The sequence below is a fragment of the Camelus dromedarius genome, chromosome X (genome assembly GCF_036321535.1).
Source record: "Camelus dromedarius isolate mCamDro1 chromosome X, mCamDro1.pat, whole genome shotgun sequence".
Lineage (NCBI taxonomy): Eukaryota > Metazoa > Chordata > Mammalia > Artiodactyla > Camelidae > Camelus > Camelus dromedarius.
Window position 1 is genome coordinate 74,830,900 of NC_087472.1, and position 19,951 is coordinate 74,850,850.

General features: G+C 36.5%; 1 protein-coding gene across 10 annotated transcripts in view; it reads left to right on the plus strand.

Annotated features, from left to right (window-relative positions):
* HUWE1 (HECT, UBA and WWE domain containing E3 ubiquitin protein ligase 1) overlaps nucleotides 1–19,951 on the plus strand; it is a 138,825-nt gene that overhangs the window by 20,499 nt on the left and 98,375 nt on the right. For all 10 annotated transcript variants that reach the window (XM_031445133.2, XM_064483130.1, XM_064483128.1 and 7 more), the window contains 4 exons: nucleotides 9,581–9,649; nucleotides 14,041–14,139; nucleotides 14,851–15,057; nucleotides 16,432–16,584. In XM_031445133.2, coding sequence (XP_031300993.1) covers nucleotides 9,605–9,649; nucleotides 14,041–14,139; nucleotides 14,851–15,057; nucleotides 16,432–16,584 — 504 coding nt within the window. In that variant the 5' untranslated portion in view covers nucleotides 9,581–9,604. The remainder of the gene's footprint in view (nucleotides 1–9,580; nucleotides 9,650–14,040; nucleotides 14,140–14,850; nucleotides 15,058–16,431; nucleotides 16,585–19,951) is intronic.

Genomic DNA, 19,951 nt, shown 5'->3' on the forward strand with positions numbered 1-19,951 from the left:
ATTTGTTGAATGAAAGATGGAGATTGCATGAATTGTATAAATTGATTTTCTCAGTTGAAATTGTCACCAAAAGAGTTTAATGTGACTTGAATTTTTTAACTTCATTAAACATTTACTGGATAGTCATTCATTCATTTACTGATCTACTAAGTGACAGTTCCTATGCTGGCAACAGGAATGCAAAGATAAACACAGCCCCACTCATGCAGAACTCACTCTAGTGGGGAGACTGACATGTAAATAAAGAGAGGTGCGTTGATTGAGGGTATATGCAGGATACAGTAGGGACACAAAGGAGGGGAGTGATCAATTTTCCTCTAGGAGAGAGGATATCTGAAAAGGCGTGATAGAGGAGGTGACATTTACGCTGAGGTCTAGGAGATATGCAGGGAGCAGCCATTTTAGCAGAAAGAACAATCTGAGTCAAGGTATCAAAGGTCTTGAATGGTATGGAAACTGTAAAAAAAGAAAAATTGGCATGGTTAAAGCATGGGGGAGTCAAGGGGACTGTTGTGTGTGTAATGTCATGGCCCTAGTAAGAGGCAAGTAGGGATTGGGTCCTAGAGGTCTTGGATGCTGGTTAGGTAAGGAGTTTACACTTGATGATGTAGGTAGATTTTGAGTTTGGGGGAGATTTGCTCTGGCAGCAATGTGGAGATTGGAGTAGAGAGATCTAGCAGGATGAGTTTTAATTTAAAATATTTTTAATTTATGAAGTTTTTCAAACATACACTAAAGTTAGAAAATAGTATAATGAATTCCCATGTACCTGTTACCAGTTTCAACAGTTGTCAGCACATGGCTGTTATTAATTTATTTATATCCCACTCCCTCCCCCATTATTTTAAAGCAAATTCTTAAATGAGTCACAGATTGGCAAAGCATAATTAATATCTAACAAAGCGGTTCTCAAGTCTGGCGGTACAGCCAAATCACCTATATAGCTTGAAAAAAAAGTTTCCACCTCATATCTACCAAGACAGATATTTGTATGGCCAGACAGTTTTAGTTTTCAAAATAAGTCTCAGGTGATTTTGCATAGCCAGGGTTGCGAACGCTAGATTTAATTTTTAAGTAAGTTTTTTTAAAGATATTTTAAAATTAGTTTTGACTTCTGATGTGAGTGTATTTTCGTGAACTCTCTGAGTGCTTCCTGTGGCTCTTCTGGGTGAAGTTCACCTATTAGATAGTGGCAGGCTTTTGTGTGGTTAAGTTGTTGACAGTTCAATAAAGGATATTAGTTTAAAGGCTGATGTCTTAATTTTCTATTAGAGGTGGACAAGACTGAAAAAACACTTGTCTTTGAAATTGGATATGATGAGATAGGGAATAACCAGTCTGTTATAATTGATCTTTTGCACCAAATCTAGCAACAAATAAGGAAGGGGATGATGGGAGACAAGATTATTCTTAAAGGGTAGACTGAGATTATTCCAGAGCACCAATGTAAAATGTGTAGACAAGGAACCTCTTCTTCTTTTCCTTAATGAGCATAACTTTCACGCAGAAGTTGCTGTTTTTATTTTTTTCTTGGGAATGCCAGGAAGGGCTCCTTGGTGTGCTGCCGTTTCCTTTCTACTGGCAAAACTGCTTTACAACTTTGGTGAGCCCTGTTTTGTTGCCTAATTCTTGTGATGCCAATTTCTCTCTCTAAATAATTTGGAGTAATGACCAGAAGGATAACTCCTGGATCTGCAGCTTCCCAGGACTGTATGGTAGAGGATGCCTAAGGAGTGCTTTCTTAGACACCATTCTCACCTCTTAAGTCAGTGTTAGAGGTCTCAAATTCCTCTTCCTTGGTATCCTTACCCTTATTCTGAGTATACTGCAGTGCAGAAAACCACCAAGAGCAAGCATATATACTTACCTGAGGTATAGTGTTTTCAGATTTTGAGGGAAAGACTCTCAAGGTATTTCTACAGATAATTTCCAAATTTGTCTTGAGTGAGTAAAGGCTGTTCCTCAGTTGCTTTATTATTACATTTTACTATCAGTGTCCAATAATATCTGGGTCAGTAGTCCTCAGGGTCATGTTTTATGTGGCCAAGGATAGGAATATTGGTGTCAGTAGTAGGTGGGTAGCAGGGTGGACTGTGCATATAGACATTTTACGTACCATAGAGTTGTGGAGCTAATTTGGTTTGAATCTGGACTCTACCACTTACTGGGTATGTGGCTACTCTTGACCTCAGTAAACCAGGAATGATCTCTCAGTAGTTATAAGGATTAGAGATAATTCATAATAGGTGGTCAGTAAATGTTATCTGTTATTATAATGATAAGTGGGTTTTCAGAATATATATTGGGTGGGTATTAATGTACATAATCAGAAACTAGAGTGGATGAAAAGGCCTAATAATCAAGTGATGTCCCTTTAACAAATCAGTGAATGTCTCTGTGTCTAATGAAATGGTCAATAGCAGGCTGGGTTTCAAGATTCAGCTTGTTTCCTGACATAGTGGGTGGTCTGGGCATTTCTCACCTGAATTTATTTTCAGAGACTGCAGGGAAGCAAAGGGGAAATAGTGTTTTGCTTTATGGAGTTTAGTGCTCTCTGTAAGCCTTGCTTAAAAACCACCATGTTTTTCCATGATTTCAGTGGGAATTTTAGGCTGACTTAAATTGACCCACGCTCTCATACATGTGTACAGCATTTGTACACCTATCAATGATGAACCAAGTCAATAAATATTGAGTGCTTGCTGTGTGCCATACTTCAGAATTAAACAGGAGGTATGGGAAAGAAGCTCCAAAAAAAGGCAGCAACCAATCCAAGGCGTTTGTTTAGATGACATTGTTCTTAATTTGATGCATGCCCTTTGGATCAGAAGCCATTGTTTTCTACCTTAAGAAAAATTGTACAGAAGAAAAATTCTCATTTAAATGGATGAACAATTACAGAAAATTTGGAAGGTTCTGAAAAGCATGAAGCGTAAATAAAACTATGTGTTATTCTGCCACCTAGAGGCAACCACTGATAATCTTTTATATTCTCCTCCCAGGTTAGGTTTTTGTTTGCTTGTTTTACACTTCCTCACCCTGTGGCAGACGTTTTCTCATTAATATGCAGAAAGTGATAGATACAGGGTACAATGTGAGTACTCAGGGAGGGACACTCAGTCAAGTTTTAAGAGATTAGGGAGAGGATTGTCCTTACTCTGGTTAGTACTGTTTCTGCAGTTCAAAACCTAATGTTCATTATATGAAGGTGAAATAGTGAGAGGCTAAATAGTCCACTATCCTCAGCTTTCTTAGGGATTTTCTTTCCATTATCTCCTCTTCCCCTCCCTTACCCTCTGCCTTTCCATGAGACCTCCAGAATTCTCTGCTTGCATTTATAGCCAACCTTTTAAAAAGAATGGTCTATGCGTGCCATCTGTATTGTCTCACTTCCTGTAGATTCCCTAATTCACTACAGTCTGGCTTTCCTTCCAACCACCCCACTGAAACTAATGCTTGTCAAGTTATCTCTATTCCCAATTTCAATGGACATTTTTCTCTTTGACATTTGACCCAGTTGATCAGTCTTGCCATCTTGTGTTTTTCATGATAACATGATGAACTAGTTTTGCTTCTATCTCAATGGCTACTCCTTTGCTGGATTCCCCTCCTTTGCCTTACTTTTAAGTGTTAGATCAAATAAGAACTCAGTTCTGGGCCTCTTTCCTTTCTTCTTTGTAAGTGACATCTCCAGACCCATGGCTTCAGGTATTGTCTGTATGCTGACAATCACAGATTTTATTCTCAGTGCATACTTCTTTTCTGAACTCAGTTCTACAAATGCTTGCATACCTATCACGTGGAAGATGCTGTGCTAGGTGCTGAGAGCTTAAACACTGTAGAAAATCAAACCAGTTGTACTAATTGATATTTGATATGAGAGAAACAAGCAGGGTACTATAATAGAAAAATAACAATTAGACCAGCATTAGGTGAGTTGCCTTGGGGAGCCATTTTGGGTCTTAAAGTCAATTCCTGAAATGAAACTAGCTGTGGGAAGAATGGGAGTTTGGAGCAGAGGCATTCCAGTAAGAATAGCACCTGTAACAGTCTAGAGGCCAGAAGGAAATTAGAGTGTTCCAGAAACTAAACAGAAAGATTAGTGTGGTTGTTCAGAGAGATCGGAGAGAGTTTCAGGAGCCAGATCATGTCAGGGCCCTGTGGGTCATGGTTAGAGTTAGGAAATAATTCTAGGGAAACTGTTGAAATGTTTTAAGCAAGGAAGTAACACGAGCTGATTTATGTTTTGAGAAGATTACTTTTACTGCTCCCTGGAGAGTGGATTGGACGAAAGTGGATGTGGAAGTGGGGAGATTGGCTATCCATATTTCAACAGTTGAGGAAAAGAAGTGCACATAAGGCTGATTTGTCCACGCTCACACAGTAAGTGATATAGCAGGGATTCTAACTTGGGTTTCCTGATTTGGAACTTGTATTATGTTCTGGTTCGTCTCAAACTTTAATATAAATCACCTGAAGATGTTAAAATACAGATTGATTCTTCAGGTCTGGGTGGGGCCTGAGATTTTGCATTTTTAATAACTCCCAGATGATGTCAGTGCTGCTGATCCTTCCACCATATTTTGAATAGTAAGGCCAGTCTACCACTATGCTCAACTGCTGTTGACCCAGATTTGGGTACTACAGGTGTCCTCTGTCCTTAAGTCATTTTAAATTTGATCAACTGGAGATGATTACTACCAAGTGAGTTAACCCAAAGAGTGACTTCCCTCAGTATATTTTAATTGTACACACTTGTCTTGATGTAAACCCTGCAAAACCAAGATTCAGACCGCAGAGATGAGTGAAGTTGAGGGGAATGAGGAAGTAAAAACAAAGAAATGGTTAATTAATTAGAAATAATTAAGTTTAATTTAAGTGTAGCTATGGATGGTGGTTCATAATACTTAATTAGTTTTCTGAAAGTTTATCTTTCTAACCTAAGTTTAGGAAGAAATATTATGCATAGAGATTGCTTGGTGCACAGAGTTCTCGTCTGACCCAACAAAAGGCAGTAAACCATTTCCAGGGATTTGTTTAGAAATAACTTATTTTTGTTAGAGGCTTTTTTGTGTAATGGAATTTTCACTTGTTTAACTTCTAAGCATTAGGTGGAACTCATTCCCTAGTGTTTCATCATTAGTGAGTTTGACAGTATCTCAGCTTTTCACTTTGTGCCTCAGCTTCCTCTCGCAATAATTTTTTGAACAATGGGATCCAGCAGTGTAGAGGAATCTGTCACAATTTATATTTTTATCTGCAAGTATTTATTATAGTAATAAAAGTAGTAAATAAAGTGAACAGCATGTTACTGAAGCATGGACTTGGGAGTCAGAAAGTCCTGGATTTAGTTCTTGGGGCCAACATTCACTAACCAGGCAAGATACTTAATTTCTCTGCACCTCAGTTTTCTATCTGTAAATGGGGACAAAACTTGGCTTGAATGGTGAGGACTGTATGAAAGACTATTACATGAAGCCCCTGGGCAGCATGTCTCAAAGTACATTCTTTGGGATACTTAAATCGGTGGATTTTCAGTAGATGCCACCTGAAAAAAAAAATGATTCTATGCTCTAATAAGTTTCTTTTACCCAGGATTTTTTGGAGCCGTTAGTAATGTCAGTCAGCCGTGGGACTGTCCTAAAGGAAGAAAATTACATTTGGAACGTTCCCCAAGTTACTGGAACCTAGTCTTCGTGGAGTTAGATGCTCTAAAATGCTTTGGGAAACACCAGCCTAACTATTGTGTGGCTTGTAGTGGGCAGTAAAAAAATATTCTCCCTTCCCACCATTAAACCAGCTTAGAAATAGAATACTAGAAACAAAAGAACTTTTGAACTTTTTAAAATTGATCTCTCATGGACAGTGATCTTTCTTTTTTAAACTATAGATGTCTTGCAACAGAATTATAGAAACTAGGTTAACATTGCACTTGTTATGAGGACGTATGCATGTTTATTCATTTGTTTTGGTTTAGTTTTTTAATTGGATGCTTATCTGAATATGTTTATGAAGAGTTTGGAACCTGAACAATATGGAAACTAGAAAAGCCAAATGTACTTGCTCTCCCAAAACCTTGACAGCTAGAGCATAGGCATGGGACCTAAACCTGACCAATTAAATGCTCACACTTGGGACTTTGCATTTAGAGCCACTGATGCAAGTAACTTGAGACCATTTAGAAATCATACTGCCACCAGCAGTGGCTTCTAGGCGTCCAGAGTCTGGTGTTGGCAACAGAGGCACCCCCAACTAAGCTATGTTTGTGGGAGGTCCTTGGCTATAGTTCCAGGCTACCTATCCTCCTTGGTTCCTCTTGTTTTCTGAATGTGGATTTCTAAGCCTTCCTGTTGATTGTGTGAGCTATCAGTTATCCTTCCAGTAAATCACTTTTCTGCATTAGTTATAGCCAGAGTCTACTGTTTTCAACCCAGCCCCTTGACTGGTACAGAATCATAAGTCTAAATAGTTTTAGTTAAAGTGATACATACTTGTGTGAAGATTTGCCAGTGACCTCATCTGCATTTTTTTTAACATTTTTAATTGAGTTATAGTCATTTTACAATGTTGTGTCAAATTCCAGTGTTCATCTACATTTTTTTTTAATCAGTAAAATAGTTGTGAGTTATTTGCACAAGTTAGTGTTCTTGTTTTGGAGGATTGTTTGATTTTTTTCACTGTTGGGTTTTGAGAGGTTTTTTTTCTTTTAATATATTCTAGGTAGTATATCTGGTTTGAAAGTATTTTCTCCCAGTGGGTTTTTTAATTTTAATTTTTAGTTATTTTATTTATTTATTTATTTATTTATTTATTTATTTATTTATTTATTTATTTTTAATGGAGGTACTGGGGATTGAACCCAGGACTTCAGGCATGCTAAGCACACGCTCTATCACTGAGCTATACCCCCCTCCCAATAGGTTTTGTAATTTTACATTTAGGTCTATGATTTTTTTTGAGATGTAGTTGACATAAAACATTATATTAGTTTCAGGTGTATAACAAGATAATTACATATTTGTATATGTTGTGGAATAATCACAGTAAATCTAGTTAACATCCACTACCACACATAGTTAAAATTTTTTTTCCTGTGATAAGAACTTTTAAGGAGGGGAGTAAGTATATAGCTCAATGGCAGAGCGCATGCTTAGTGTGCATAAGGTCCTGGGTTCAATCCCTGGTACCTCCATTAAAAAAAAAAAAGGACTTTTATGATCTACTCTTAGCAACTTTCAATTATACAATACAGTATTATTAACTGTAGTCATCATGATTGATGTTACGTTCACATGATTTCTTTGTTTTATAACAGGAAGTTTGAGTCTTTTGACTACCTTCATGCATTTCACCTACCCTCACCCCTTGCCTCTGACAAACACCAGTTTGTTTCCTGTGTATATAAGTTCTATTTTTGTTTTGTAGTGGGGGTTGATATTCTACATATAAGTGAGATCATACAGAATTTGTCTTTTCTCTGTCTGGCTTATTTCACTTAGCGTAATGCCCTCAAGGTCCATTAATGTTATTGCAGATGCCAAGATTTCCCTTTTTTAGTGACCTAATAATACTCCATTTTATATATTTTTAAATATATATAGATAAAGGAAATGTGTGTGTGTCTTAAAATTAGATACAGTGATTCTTCTGTCTTCTTTTTCGAAATTGTTTTAGCTGTTGTAGTTCTTTGCCTTTACTGTGTTGATTCCGTGAATATAGTAATATCTCTTCATATATTTAAGTCTTTGATTTTCTAAATCAACATTTTGTTGTTCTCTGCATACAAGTCCTGTACATGCTTCGTTAGATCTATACCTAAGTATTTCATTTTTTTTTGAGCAGTTGTGAGTGGTAGTGTACTTTTAAGTTTGGAGTCCATATGTCCATTGCCAGTATACAGAAATATGATTGATTTGTATATGTTTATCTTGTATCCTATAACTTTGCTGAGATCATTAATTAGATCTGGGAGGTTTTTTGTAGATTCCTTGGGATTTTCTACTTAGATAATAAAATTAGTAAGAACAGACATCCTTACTTTGTTCCTAATTTTGGAGGGAGAGCATTTGGGTTGTATGGTGTTGGGGCTGACTGCTACTTCCTATAACAGAGGCAGTTTAATAGCCTCCCTCAAATGACTACAGCCACAGTGGTGTGACAGCCACTTGCTCTAAATCATGGGTGTGAAGTTTTATGAGAAAAAGCAAACCTGAGAGTAAGTGTACAAATAGCTTACTTACAGTTTCCACTACTTGGATCAGACTATTGCCAGAATCCTGTTGGCCTCGTTTTAGATATTTGGAAGTTGTTGGCAGCAGGCATTTTGTTTATTTTCTACTAGATGCTGGGGTCATTTTTTAAAAAGTAATCTGGAATCACGTACCCTAAACGTGAATCTTAGAGGGGAAACATCTTTTTTCTTCAGAAATGTTTTAGAATATACTCTGGATTTTTCACCAGCTCTGGTTGAATGGATGCCAGCCATATAGGCAAATACGTGTTATTTCCAAAGTACTGAGTGTGTTGGACTAAATTTAGGCCAAAAGCTGCCTAAAGTTTATACTTGTGCTTGGTCAGCTTTATATATTATGCCAGCCTTCTTAGAGGCGGGACATTGATCTCCAGTGACTGCTATGTAGCAAATACATTATTATTAGTAGTAAAGAGCCTGCAGTTCACTTCTACCTCTGCATATGTCCTAGTTGCTAATGAGGGAAACCTTTATTTCTTCCTGTGCCTTGGCCAGGCAGCTTAAAGGACCTGTCTGCCATCAAAGATGACCTAGGCATATAGTATGGGTCTCATCAGACTTGCCCACTTTTGAGCCTTCCAAATTACATGGCCTTAGTAAAAGATTGTGTAAAAGATACAAAAAAGCACAGGTAAGAACAATCATATGTATGTATTCCTTTTGGTTAGTGTTAAGTTAACATTTTATGTATATCCCTTCTAAGCTGTTTTCTTTAGACATAGGTTTATGCTATTCATTTAATTCTGTAACCTTTTTATTTCACCATGAACATCGTTGCTGTTATATAATTGTGTGCAGTATTTTTAACAGTTGTGTAATATTCTGATTTAAACCAATGTTATTTGGGATATTTGAACCTCTTCAATTTTTCACTATTATACATGGTCATGCAGTATGGATTCTTGTGATTGAATATTTGTATACATTCTTACGATTTTCTTTGGATAAATTCCCAGAAGTGGTATTGCTAAATTTTCCAGAAAACTGCAGGATATGGTGGAATTTTTCATCCTGAGGTGTGTTAAAAACATTTTACTCTTACTTTCAGGTATGAGTTTGAGAGGTTTGTAAAAATGAGGGTGCATTTTAATTTTGGCTTAAATTGGTTACAGCTTATGTAATATATGGATGTGGGCCAGTTTCATTTGGAGGGATTCTTTACTCCTCCCTGCCTCATAACTGTGCCTCCAAGCTGGCCTGCATCATAACTCCAGAGTTTTACTTAGAGCATTTTGCATCCTCTTCATTCCATATTGTCTTATGTCCAGGTATGTAGAGTTCAAGATTGCAACTTCAAGTTCTCACTTTTGGGGGGGATTTTCTTTTCAGATCATAAACCATAAAATCGAAAACATGAAAGTGGACAGGACTAAACTGAAAAAGACTCCTACTGAGGCTGTAAGTATCCAAAAGTTTGCCTGTTTTTTCATTTCAGAAAAAATCTTTGGCAGTCAGTTCACTCATACTGATCTTCCAGATATATCATCACTTATATATACACAGTGCAGTAAAACAACAACTTGTCTTGAAACAGCCAAATTTTCTTTTGAACTTCCCTTGGTTAAAAAAGTGAATAAACTAGTGACCAATGGAGAGTGAGCACTAAACAATTTGTAGCTGTGTATATCTAAAGTAGGCTGTCTGGCTGCTGTTCCTGTACATTAAAGGCAGTATGGTATAATGGAAAGAGCAGGTGTGTGGATTCAAATTCTGTCAACTTGCAAGATCTTTCTCAATTTTGTTTTCTAGACAAAGTGGTAATACCTTTCTTACTAGATTTCTTGTGAAGATAGTGTTTTAGCTTTCTTTATTACTGATTCTTGATTATACACTTCAGCTTAACCTGTATTAACCTATGTATTAGGTGACTGTGTCAGTTGATCCTATGTCAGCAGTAGAAATCCCAGCTTCTGTCCAATATTCTAGCTTAAATTGCATTCTGAGGTTAAGAAAGTATTGCATTGTTATGATACTCCTGTAGACTCCATGTGTTCAAGGAGCACAGGTTTTGGAAGTACACATGGATTTGAATCTTACAAGATTTTTTGTGTCTGAGAGTTTACTAACTTGCTTGGTTTGCACAGCTATAAAACAGGGTTGATAATTCCTCCCTCCTTGATGTGAGGCAGTTGCTTAGAAAGTATCTGGTGTATAATCAATTAGTTCATTTTTAAAATAAAAACTATAGCTACCTGGCAAGTATCACCCACAGGTGCCACTGTTAACATTCTGCTGTATTTCTCTTTAAAAGATTATTGCATGGGCAGTTCTCCTGCCCTTTTCATTCAGCATTATACTAACGAGTATGAGAAGTGCTGTCTTCCCACATCCTCTTCAACACTGCAGATTATCTCTTAAATTTTTGTTATTGGTGGGGGGGTGGGGAATATTATACTGTTCTAATTTACATGCTTCAATACATATATTTTCAAATTTATTGGCCTTATAATGATTGCCTACTTGCACTATTTATTTTTTATTTGACATTGAAACATCAGTTTCTTATTGAATGTCATATATTGAGTATATTCATTTTACATACCTGTCGCAGATACTTTCATTTCCTTTTCATTTTGTTTTTTGATGTGTTTTGGCATCTAGAAATTTATGCTCAAATTTTTTGGAAACTGAAGACCAAAAAGGAAACTTGCCTTAAGTCATTAAACTTCCAGAATAATTCAGAGAAATTCAAAATTTTTTTCTTTTACCTAGTAGATTGTTGATAATGGGTTTGTTCTTGGAGTCACACATACAAATTCCTGACTCACAACATTTGATAGTGACTAGAAAATTACTTAGGATAAACTCCTGGAAATGGAATTTTTAGATCATTGATTATGTATGTTTTTAAGGCTTGAAGATGCCTATTTTCCTCCAGCAGCACATCCAGTTTCCCATACTGTGGTCAATACTAGGTATTATTTTTAAGAAAGACAATTAGTTAATTTATTTATTTGCCTTTAGGTCCCCTTCACTCATCTCCCCTACTACCACCAACTTCTGGCAACCATCAGTCCATTCTCTTTATGAGCTTGGGGTTCTTGTTGTTTGTTTTCTGTTTTTTAAACTCCATATTTAAGTAAGACCATATGGTATTTTCTCTTTATCTGACTTATTTCACTAGAGTAATGCTCTCAAGTTCCATTCATGTTGTCACAAATGGCAAGATTTCATTCTTTTTTATGGCTGAATAGTATTCCATTTTATATACACATAAACACATACCACATCTTCTTTATCCATTCATCCATCAGTGGACACTTAGGGTGTTTCCATAGCTTGGCTGTTATAAATAATGCTGCCATGAACATAGGGGTGCACATATCCTTTGAAATTAGTGTCACATTTTCTTTAGATGAATACCCAGAAGTGGAATTGCTGGATCATATTTTTAAGTTTTTGAGTAACCTCCATACTGTTTTCCTTAATGGCTGTACAAAAAAAGACATTTATTGATCACTTTGTGTATCAGCAGCTATACCAAGGATTTTTTTCCCTAGATTTGATATCTTTATTGGAGCAAATCATAAACCATGGCAGTTGGTATGCAGCATTGAACTGGCAGGTGCTTCCTTTTGCACTACAATGAGTAAGGAAAATCACATTCAGTTTGCATTCATGTAGCAAGGACAAGATGGTAAAGATACACTTTTGTCCCTGATGCATTCTGCAAACTGCAAGGTCCAGAGGGATCTCGATATTCCTCATCAAACAGAACATTGTGCTGGTATGTTAAATTGATGCCATTATGCTAACTGGGTCTTGTGAGCAGAAAACACAAGCACCTTAGATGCCTTAGACATTAATGTGTGCCGGAGAGTACCCTTTGAAGGTTGAGAGCTTACCACATCAGGAAATTAAAGTTATTAGGGGTCCAAAGGTCTGGGAAATATCAAGATTTCCCTTCTAAAGTGACAGGTGAGTTTCTGTACCTTATACCACACGCCATGAAGAAAGAGGAGCAGTATATGTGGTACCTTTTTGAATTTTGGAGCCAGTATATATCACATTTAGGCATACTGTTTTGATTCACTTACTGGATAACTTCTCAAGTGACAGTGAGGTTTGGATCTAGAAAAGAGTCTGCAAAAGGTTCAGGCTGTGATGTAAGCTGCCTTTCTCCATGGACATTATGACCTAGTAGATCCACCTGTGTGACTTAAATGTCAGCTGATACCATGTGATGCCTCTGGCAAGCCCCAAAAGGACAATCGCAGCTAAGACGCCCCCCTCCAAGAGTTTTGGCCGTGCTGTTCTCTGCCAACAGCTATTCTAACATGCAGAAAAGCAGCTTTTGGCTTATTACTGGACCTTAATAAAGACTGAATGCCTGATTTTGAGATACCAAATGATTACAGGACCCAGATCTTCATCATGAACTGGGTGTTATCTAACCCACAGAATCATAAAATTGGATCTGCATGGTTGCATTCCATTAGAAATCGAAGTGGTATATTTGATAGTAGGCCTGAGTAGGTCCAAAGGGCACAAATGAACTGCATGAGCAGATGATTCAGACTCCCATGTTACCTGTTTCTACTGCTTCACCACCTCAACCTGTATGACTTCAAGGAGAGGAAGAAATTAATTACCTTAATTACCACAGAAATTTGAGGTAGCGCTTAATAATGCTTGCTTTAGAGAGAGAAAAGTTTTCAGACTTAGCTTAAAGAAAAATCATTTGCCCTTAAGCCCCTGTTATTCCACCCATGTTCTGTTTTGGGTGTGAAAAATACCCCTAGTTTAAATCTCAACATTGCTGGATAAATAGGTTGTGTTAGTTCATTTTGCAGAAGAGAATACTTAAGATTCGAAGAGGTTGCTTACCAACTGTCTTAGTTCTAAAGCCCATGCTCTTTGTAATAGTATTCTGTCTTTCCATATTTAAGCTCCTATTATATGAGATAAGTGCTTTATGTATGTGCAAATATTTGAGCTTCACACTTCTGAGGTACTTCTTAGGTCTGTTTTCTTGGTAAGAAAACTGGCTGAGAAGTTGGACTTGCTCGTGCTCAAACAACTTAGCGTCAAGCTAAAAGCTGAACCCAGGTTTGTTTGATTCCAAATCTAGGCCCACTGCCAGGATACTGTACTGCTTTGCAAAGTTAAAGAGCAAGTGTAATTGCTTCCAGCTGCCATACATTAATAGAAACGTCTGTCTCCTAGTCCCTATCTCTTCCCACCCCTTTCAGAAAATTTACTATGACCTCTCAATCCACACCTTGTTACGTGAGAAACAGCCCCTTTCATCAGTAAAAGAGAACAGGAATATATGGAAATAGGAACCCCAAGTAAGGATGGAGTCCTCGTTTTACACAGTTCAGAAGCTCTTTGCCTCCTATAATTGGACAGTTTAATATTGCAGAAAAATATAGCCAGTGCTGATCTTCACCTTTGTGAATTCACTAGGGCTTCGTAGTGTTCCTCTGATTCAGCATTTCTTATCAGGTATTCTGGTTTGCTTTCAGACCATGATACAGATGCCTTCATTTTGTTTTCATTGATTTTAGTTTTTCCTTTATTTCTTTTGTCTGTACTCTTCCAAATAGTTTATCTACATCTACAAGTTTATCCAGGCTAAAATATACAGATGGATTGTTTCATGATAAGATTTCCATATTAATCTCAAGTGATTGTCTGGCAGGTTTCCACTTTTCTTAAGCAGTGCATTCTGTCAAAAGTCACATTGTTGAGTGTATTGGTGTAAGAGTTTTTTTCTTGTTCTTCCTTTTTGTGTTTCCCTCATACTCCAAAACACCCTTTTGTGAATACCTGTTTGTTTTTCTCAGCCTGCAGACTGCAGGGCCTTAATAGACAAACTCAAAGTTTGTAATGATGAGCAGCTCCTCTTGGAACTGCAGCAGATCAAAACATGGAACATCGGAAAGGTATGTGAACCCATGTTTCCAAAAGATAGGGCTCTCTGGTCTAGTACATCATTTTATATGCTCTCATATGCAATGGGAAACCATAGTAGGGTAGCCTCTTTTAGCAGTTACTTAATAAACATCTAGTATATGCTGGCACAGTGCTAGACTGGTAGCTTTTAGCCTGTGAATGGTTGCCAAGGAAATTTTGTAAGAAATGTAAAAAGAAAATTTTGCTGGCCAAGGATGAGGAATATTTACACAGGTGATGATAAATAATCTCAACCACAAAATTCCTTTAGTTTGACTGTATGCGTTTGAGTTAGTCTCAGGATTTTTATTTTTATTTTAAAAGACTCTTCTTTAGGTAATTCTAAAAATGAACACTTCTGATAAAATGGGTCCTAGCAAAGAAAGTCCTTGTATTTGTAGACCTCAGAGTGCAGCCAGAATTCTCCCTCTGAAGATCTAGTTAGGGGTTTTGTGGTGTCTGCTGGTATTAGCACATACATATTTTGATGAATATAACCATAAACTCAGGTCCTTTTGACTTAGAGTATGATCTTTCTCATATAAGTACTATATTGGTGGAAGATTGAAGAGAAGCAAAAGTGGGAAGTGAACTTATCTAGGTGTCATGCTCAGCAATCTATTGCAGTGAAACTCGGCTACAAAGCACCCACATAGTACTTTTACCTTATTGTATCTTTCTCTTTCTCTTCCCCTCTCCAGTGCGAGTTATATCACTGGGTGGATCTGTTGGACCGCTTCGATGGAATTCTGGCAGATGCTGGACAGACAGTGGAGAATATGTCATGGATGCTTGTGTGTGATAGGCCAGAAAGAGAACAACTGAAAATGCTTCTCTTGGCTGTGTTGAACTTTACAGCCTTGCTCATCGAGTACAGCTTTTCCCGGCATCTGTATAGTTCCATAGAGGTAGGAGAGGTTCAAGCCTATGTGATCTGTTCTTAACTAGAATTGTTCGTGTCCAAAAATAAGGAAATTGCTATTTCTTTCTGATGATTTCTTCTCCTTTTCTTTATGGAGTTCTGGGGTTTTGAGTGTCAAAGACAATGATAGGATGTTTCTTGACTAAAGATACCCTTCACAGGGTTAATCAGAAGGTACTTTACTGTCACCCTGCCTTAGAAGATTCAAGAAATTAATGAGAATGTAATACATGTATTGAACTATTCTTGGGAATCTATAGGAATTGATCTTTGTTCCAGGTTATCAGAGCAGACCTAAATTATACATAGTTTGATTTCCTTGACCCATTACTGTACTCATTGCTCCTCTAAATTTTAATGTGCTTCTTTTCAGTCTGTTCTCCTCGCTCCCCAAAATGTATAATAGCATGCTATGTATTCTTAGAGTAAAGTGGGCACAGAAATCAGTGAACTTTCAAATTGGTCAGAAATCACTATAAGAAGAAACTATCTTCCTTTAGCCTAACTTTAGACTTCTTATCACTATTGCTTTAGTGCCCTGTTATGTGTTAGTTTCCCTGTCTTTATTCAAGAAACAGAATCAGAATAAACAGGTAGAAAGCAAATGGCTTAAGAAGTGAAATAACTACAAATCTAGCACCTGCAGTTTTAAGTGGGCAATGAATAAGCAGTCCGTTGAAATTAAAATAGATAAGCTGCAAAAAGAAATTCAAGGTCTTCTGGATAATCAGCAACCAGAAATACTTTGGTTCATTTCCAGCTAAATTACGTATTGATTTTAACATTGACCAAATGTTTCAATGTATTGGTGAATTTTGATTGTATCAAAAAGCCAAGATAGTCACTCTCAGGTTATTGTTATGTACACTTTATCATAACAGTCATAAATGCCACCAGCTATTGTTATTTTTAGCTTCTATGTGAGGACCCTGTGTTTAACTAATTCCAATTTTGTATTTGTTGTAAAGGATACAGAAGGAGCATAAAATTATCTGAGTTTATACTTTTAGTTTAGTTGGAGACAATTTTCTTGAATTGTTATGTATTAAAATATCACATTTGTCTCTTTTGTAATCTGTTTCTTCCTATGGAGATACCTATGCAATTTTGAACTACTATTCACTTTCTCTTTTTTACCTTAATTGGGCTTTTCTGGCTTGCTGCCAGATTGTAAGATGCTTGGGGATAAGGTTGTATGTTGTAGGTGCTGAGATATTTATAAATGTTTTTTGTATTGTTAAACTTCTTGATAGCCTTGTAAATGTTGATAAATCTATCATCCATTGGCATTTTAAGGTTTTCAAAGCCTTGTATGCCTGATACCATGAACTTGCACCCCTTTTTTTTTAATACCCTGCAGCATTTGACAACTTTATTGGCTTCCTCTGATATGCAAGTGGTGCTGGCAGTCCTTAACCTTCTGTACGTATTTAGCAAAAGATCAAACTACATCACACGCCTTGGATCTGATAAGAGAACCCCACTGCTAACCCGGCTGCAGCATTTGGCAGAGGTGAGTCATGGGTGAAGAGTTGAAAGGGCACAAAAATTCCATATTGTTACTTTTCACAAGTGTTTCTTGCAGTGTCAAAATGGATAGGAGTCCCTAAGTTAACTTTACTGGCCTAATCGAGTAGAGCTATTGGGGCTTGTTTAGCTAAGTTCCCCCCAAATCCTAGAAAATATTCTCAATTGTTATGAAGTAATTTTGAGGGATTTTATGAATCTCTTCTCACAAAGGAGAATCTCTCTTTGTTCAAAACGGTAATTTCTCTTCTGGAAAGAAAGTTTAGAATCAGATTCTACTTCGAGGGAACTACTGAGTGCAATAAAAGATCTGGATTTTGAATCCTGGCCCAGCTTTTTAGCTCTGACATCAATTTTCTCATCTGGGAATTTAGTTATATTTACTGTAACACTTTCAGAATAAAATAAAATATAGGGTACTTAGTGCTGCACTCAGTAATTGGTTTGTGGTGATGGTAATTGTTAATTGAAGGCAAAAGCACTCGTTAAAATTCAGTACAGCCAAACTATCATCCAGTGTTCCTAGAAGCAAGTTGATAATACATACTTGGGTTTGAGAGAGGTAGCCATTGCTAGAAAGCTTTCTTGGAAAAAAATTGGTAGGCTTTTAAAAGCTGAAAAATGCTTACCTCACAAAAATAAAACTCAAAGTTTAGGCTATTTTTAGGTACATGATTACTTAATCATTTTTGTATGATTATAAATGTAACATATATTGTGAAAATTCTAGGACATACAGGAAAGTATAAAGAAAATATTAATCACCTGATACTCATCCAGATGGAGCCTCCTTTAAAATTTGAGCATATTTTCTTCCTGGATTTACAAATATGTATATACAGGCATGCAACCTGTTTTCTTAACATATTGTAAATAATTTCTTATATTATTATGAGAATGGAAGATAGTTGAACATTGAATCCCCAAGTAACATTTAAAAAGAGAAAGAAGAAACATTTGAATAAAATTCAACACATTAATAAAAACTAATACTAACTCTTAGGAAGCCAGGAAAAGAAACTTTGAAGTTATAAATTAGATACTAGAAGTCATAATGGGAAAACTGACGCATATCCATTGAATTCAAAATGCCGCCTATACTTTGGCCACTTAAAGATGTTTATTGTAGTACAAAATCTAACCAATATGGCAAGAAAAATGAATAAGAGAATATCATGTAGAGGGTTATATTGTGACCTATTGGTGGGGAAGGAATTCTTAACTCCAGAGCATAAATCACAGGGTAAAAATTTGAGTTTTATACTACAAAATTAAGATTTCATTTTCAACAAAAAACATCATAGCTCAGTGCTACTCCTAAGGAAGTCACTTACACTGGAATGTAAATCAGCACATTATTTTCTTCATAAAGAAAAATGTCTTTTGAACTAAACAATGTCCTAACTGATGTGGTTGAATAACATTCTGGTGCAAACTTGTTTTGTCACGAACCAATAACACATTCAAGCAATTGGTAGAATAAGTAACAGCTGTTCTGTGGACATCATTAAGCGGCACTGCTAAAGACAAACATTAACAGACTGATAATACTGTTAAGAATACTGATAATACAGATAAGAAGTGTAGCAATGTTTTAAAATTGAAGAGGGATTGTCAGTGTAGAATATCCAAGGAACTCCTCCAAACCAACAAGGATAAACAGACAAAGGATATGGATAGATAATTCATAGATCAGGGAATCCAGCATGTGAGTAGATGCTCAGACTCATTAGTAATTAAAGAAATACCAATAAAATAAGATAGAGCTTTATAAAATGTATCAGATTAGCAGAAATTAGAAAACTGTAGTGGTAAGTGCTAGGAGGCATGTGAGGCTATAGGAACCCTTTTGTATTGCTCATAGGAGTGTAGACTGGTGCTCCTGGGTATATAGCCCAAAGATGGTATTACTTTATTCCATAAAGTGACATCTGTGAGAATATTGCATCATTGTGGTAGTGAGAAGTTGGAGGCCACCCAGGTGTCCATTATTAGTAGATTGGATAATGTGTGTGCATAACTATGGAATATGTAGCAGTTAGAAGTAGTGGACCAAATAATACACATAGCAATATTGATAGCTTTTAAAGATAATGCCGAGTAGGGGGAAAACATTTTTAAAGATGTTTATTGCTGAGTACCATTTCTGAAACTTAAGAATGTATACACAAAGCAAAATAGAGTTTTAGAAGACAAAAATTAAAGGATAGATACCAGAAATATTGCCTTTGGTGAGGAGAAAGGAATGTGAATGGGCAGTAATTGGACAGATGGCTTATATAAACAAGTAAAAAGAAAATAAAACCTAACCAGCAGTATTTAAGATCTGTTAGGACAAAACTAAGCCCTTTACTTACAGATTTAAAAGATGGTCTACGTTTGTTCACAGAGACAGACACCATTTTTTGCATAACAAGACTCAATATAGTAGAAGCCCTCTTCGATGCAGTTAGGGTCCAATAGTTGGTAGGTGATTAGAACGTATCAGTTTTTTAAAAACTGAAACACAAATGTCAGTTACCTTACCTGTCTTTCTAATGTAGGGCCAATGACTTGACTTTGAGTAAGAAATAGTCTGTTATCTTGCTTACATGGACTATAATCTGTGATTTCTTTAAAGTGGAGCGACAGTATAAAGGCTTTAGTTTACGAAGGAGCCAAAATACAGAATTGTAAATTTTTAAGATCTACCCTGAATCTCTTTTCCCTAATTTGACACTGTTTTTATTTTAGCATCTTGCCTTTTGGTCTTTGCAAAATATTCAACTTAGTTTGATAATTTCCTTTTTAGTTTGTTGTCATTAAACATAGTATTTAAAATTACATAATTATAGTACACGCAGGTGACATAAATGAGTTTGGGGGCAAACATACCTTACTTGGTACATATACAGTTAACTGGTGGGAGCAAAAGAGTGCCTGCAGCAGGCTGCGTCAGTCAGTATGTTTTACAGAAAGCATGAAGAATACAGTTAATCTGTCAAATTGGTTAAGTGGAGGCCTGTTAAGAGCATCATCTGAAAAATGGAAGTGCACAAATATATCTGAGAAAATACTGGTAGAGAGGTAACTATTGCAGAGAACGAAATAACGTAAGCATAGTAATTTTGTTTTTTAATTGTCACAAGAATAGACAAATTTGTCTGCAGGATGAAATCGTAAGCCTCGTGTTACTTATGATCAAAACAGTGGTACAGTTGGCTGTTTGAGGGAAAATGTGTCACACTATTCATATAAATCCTAGAAACATAGAGGTAAAGACAGGCAACTTTTGACATCTTTCATGAGGAAGGATTTCTTAAAGTCAAGAAGCCTAGAAGCCATTTAAAAAATTGACGAACTTCATTATATGA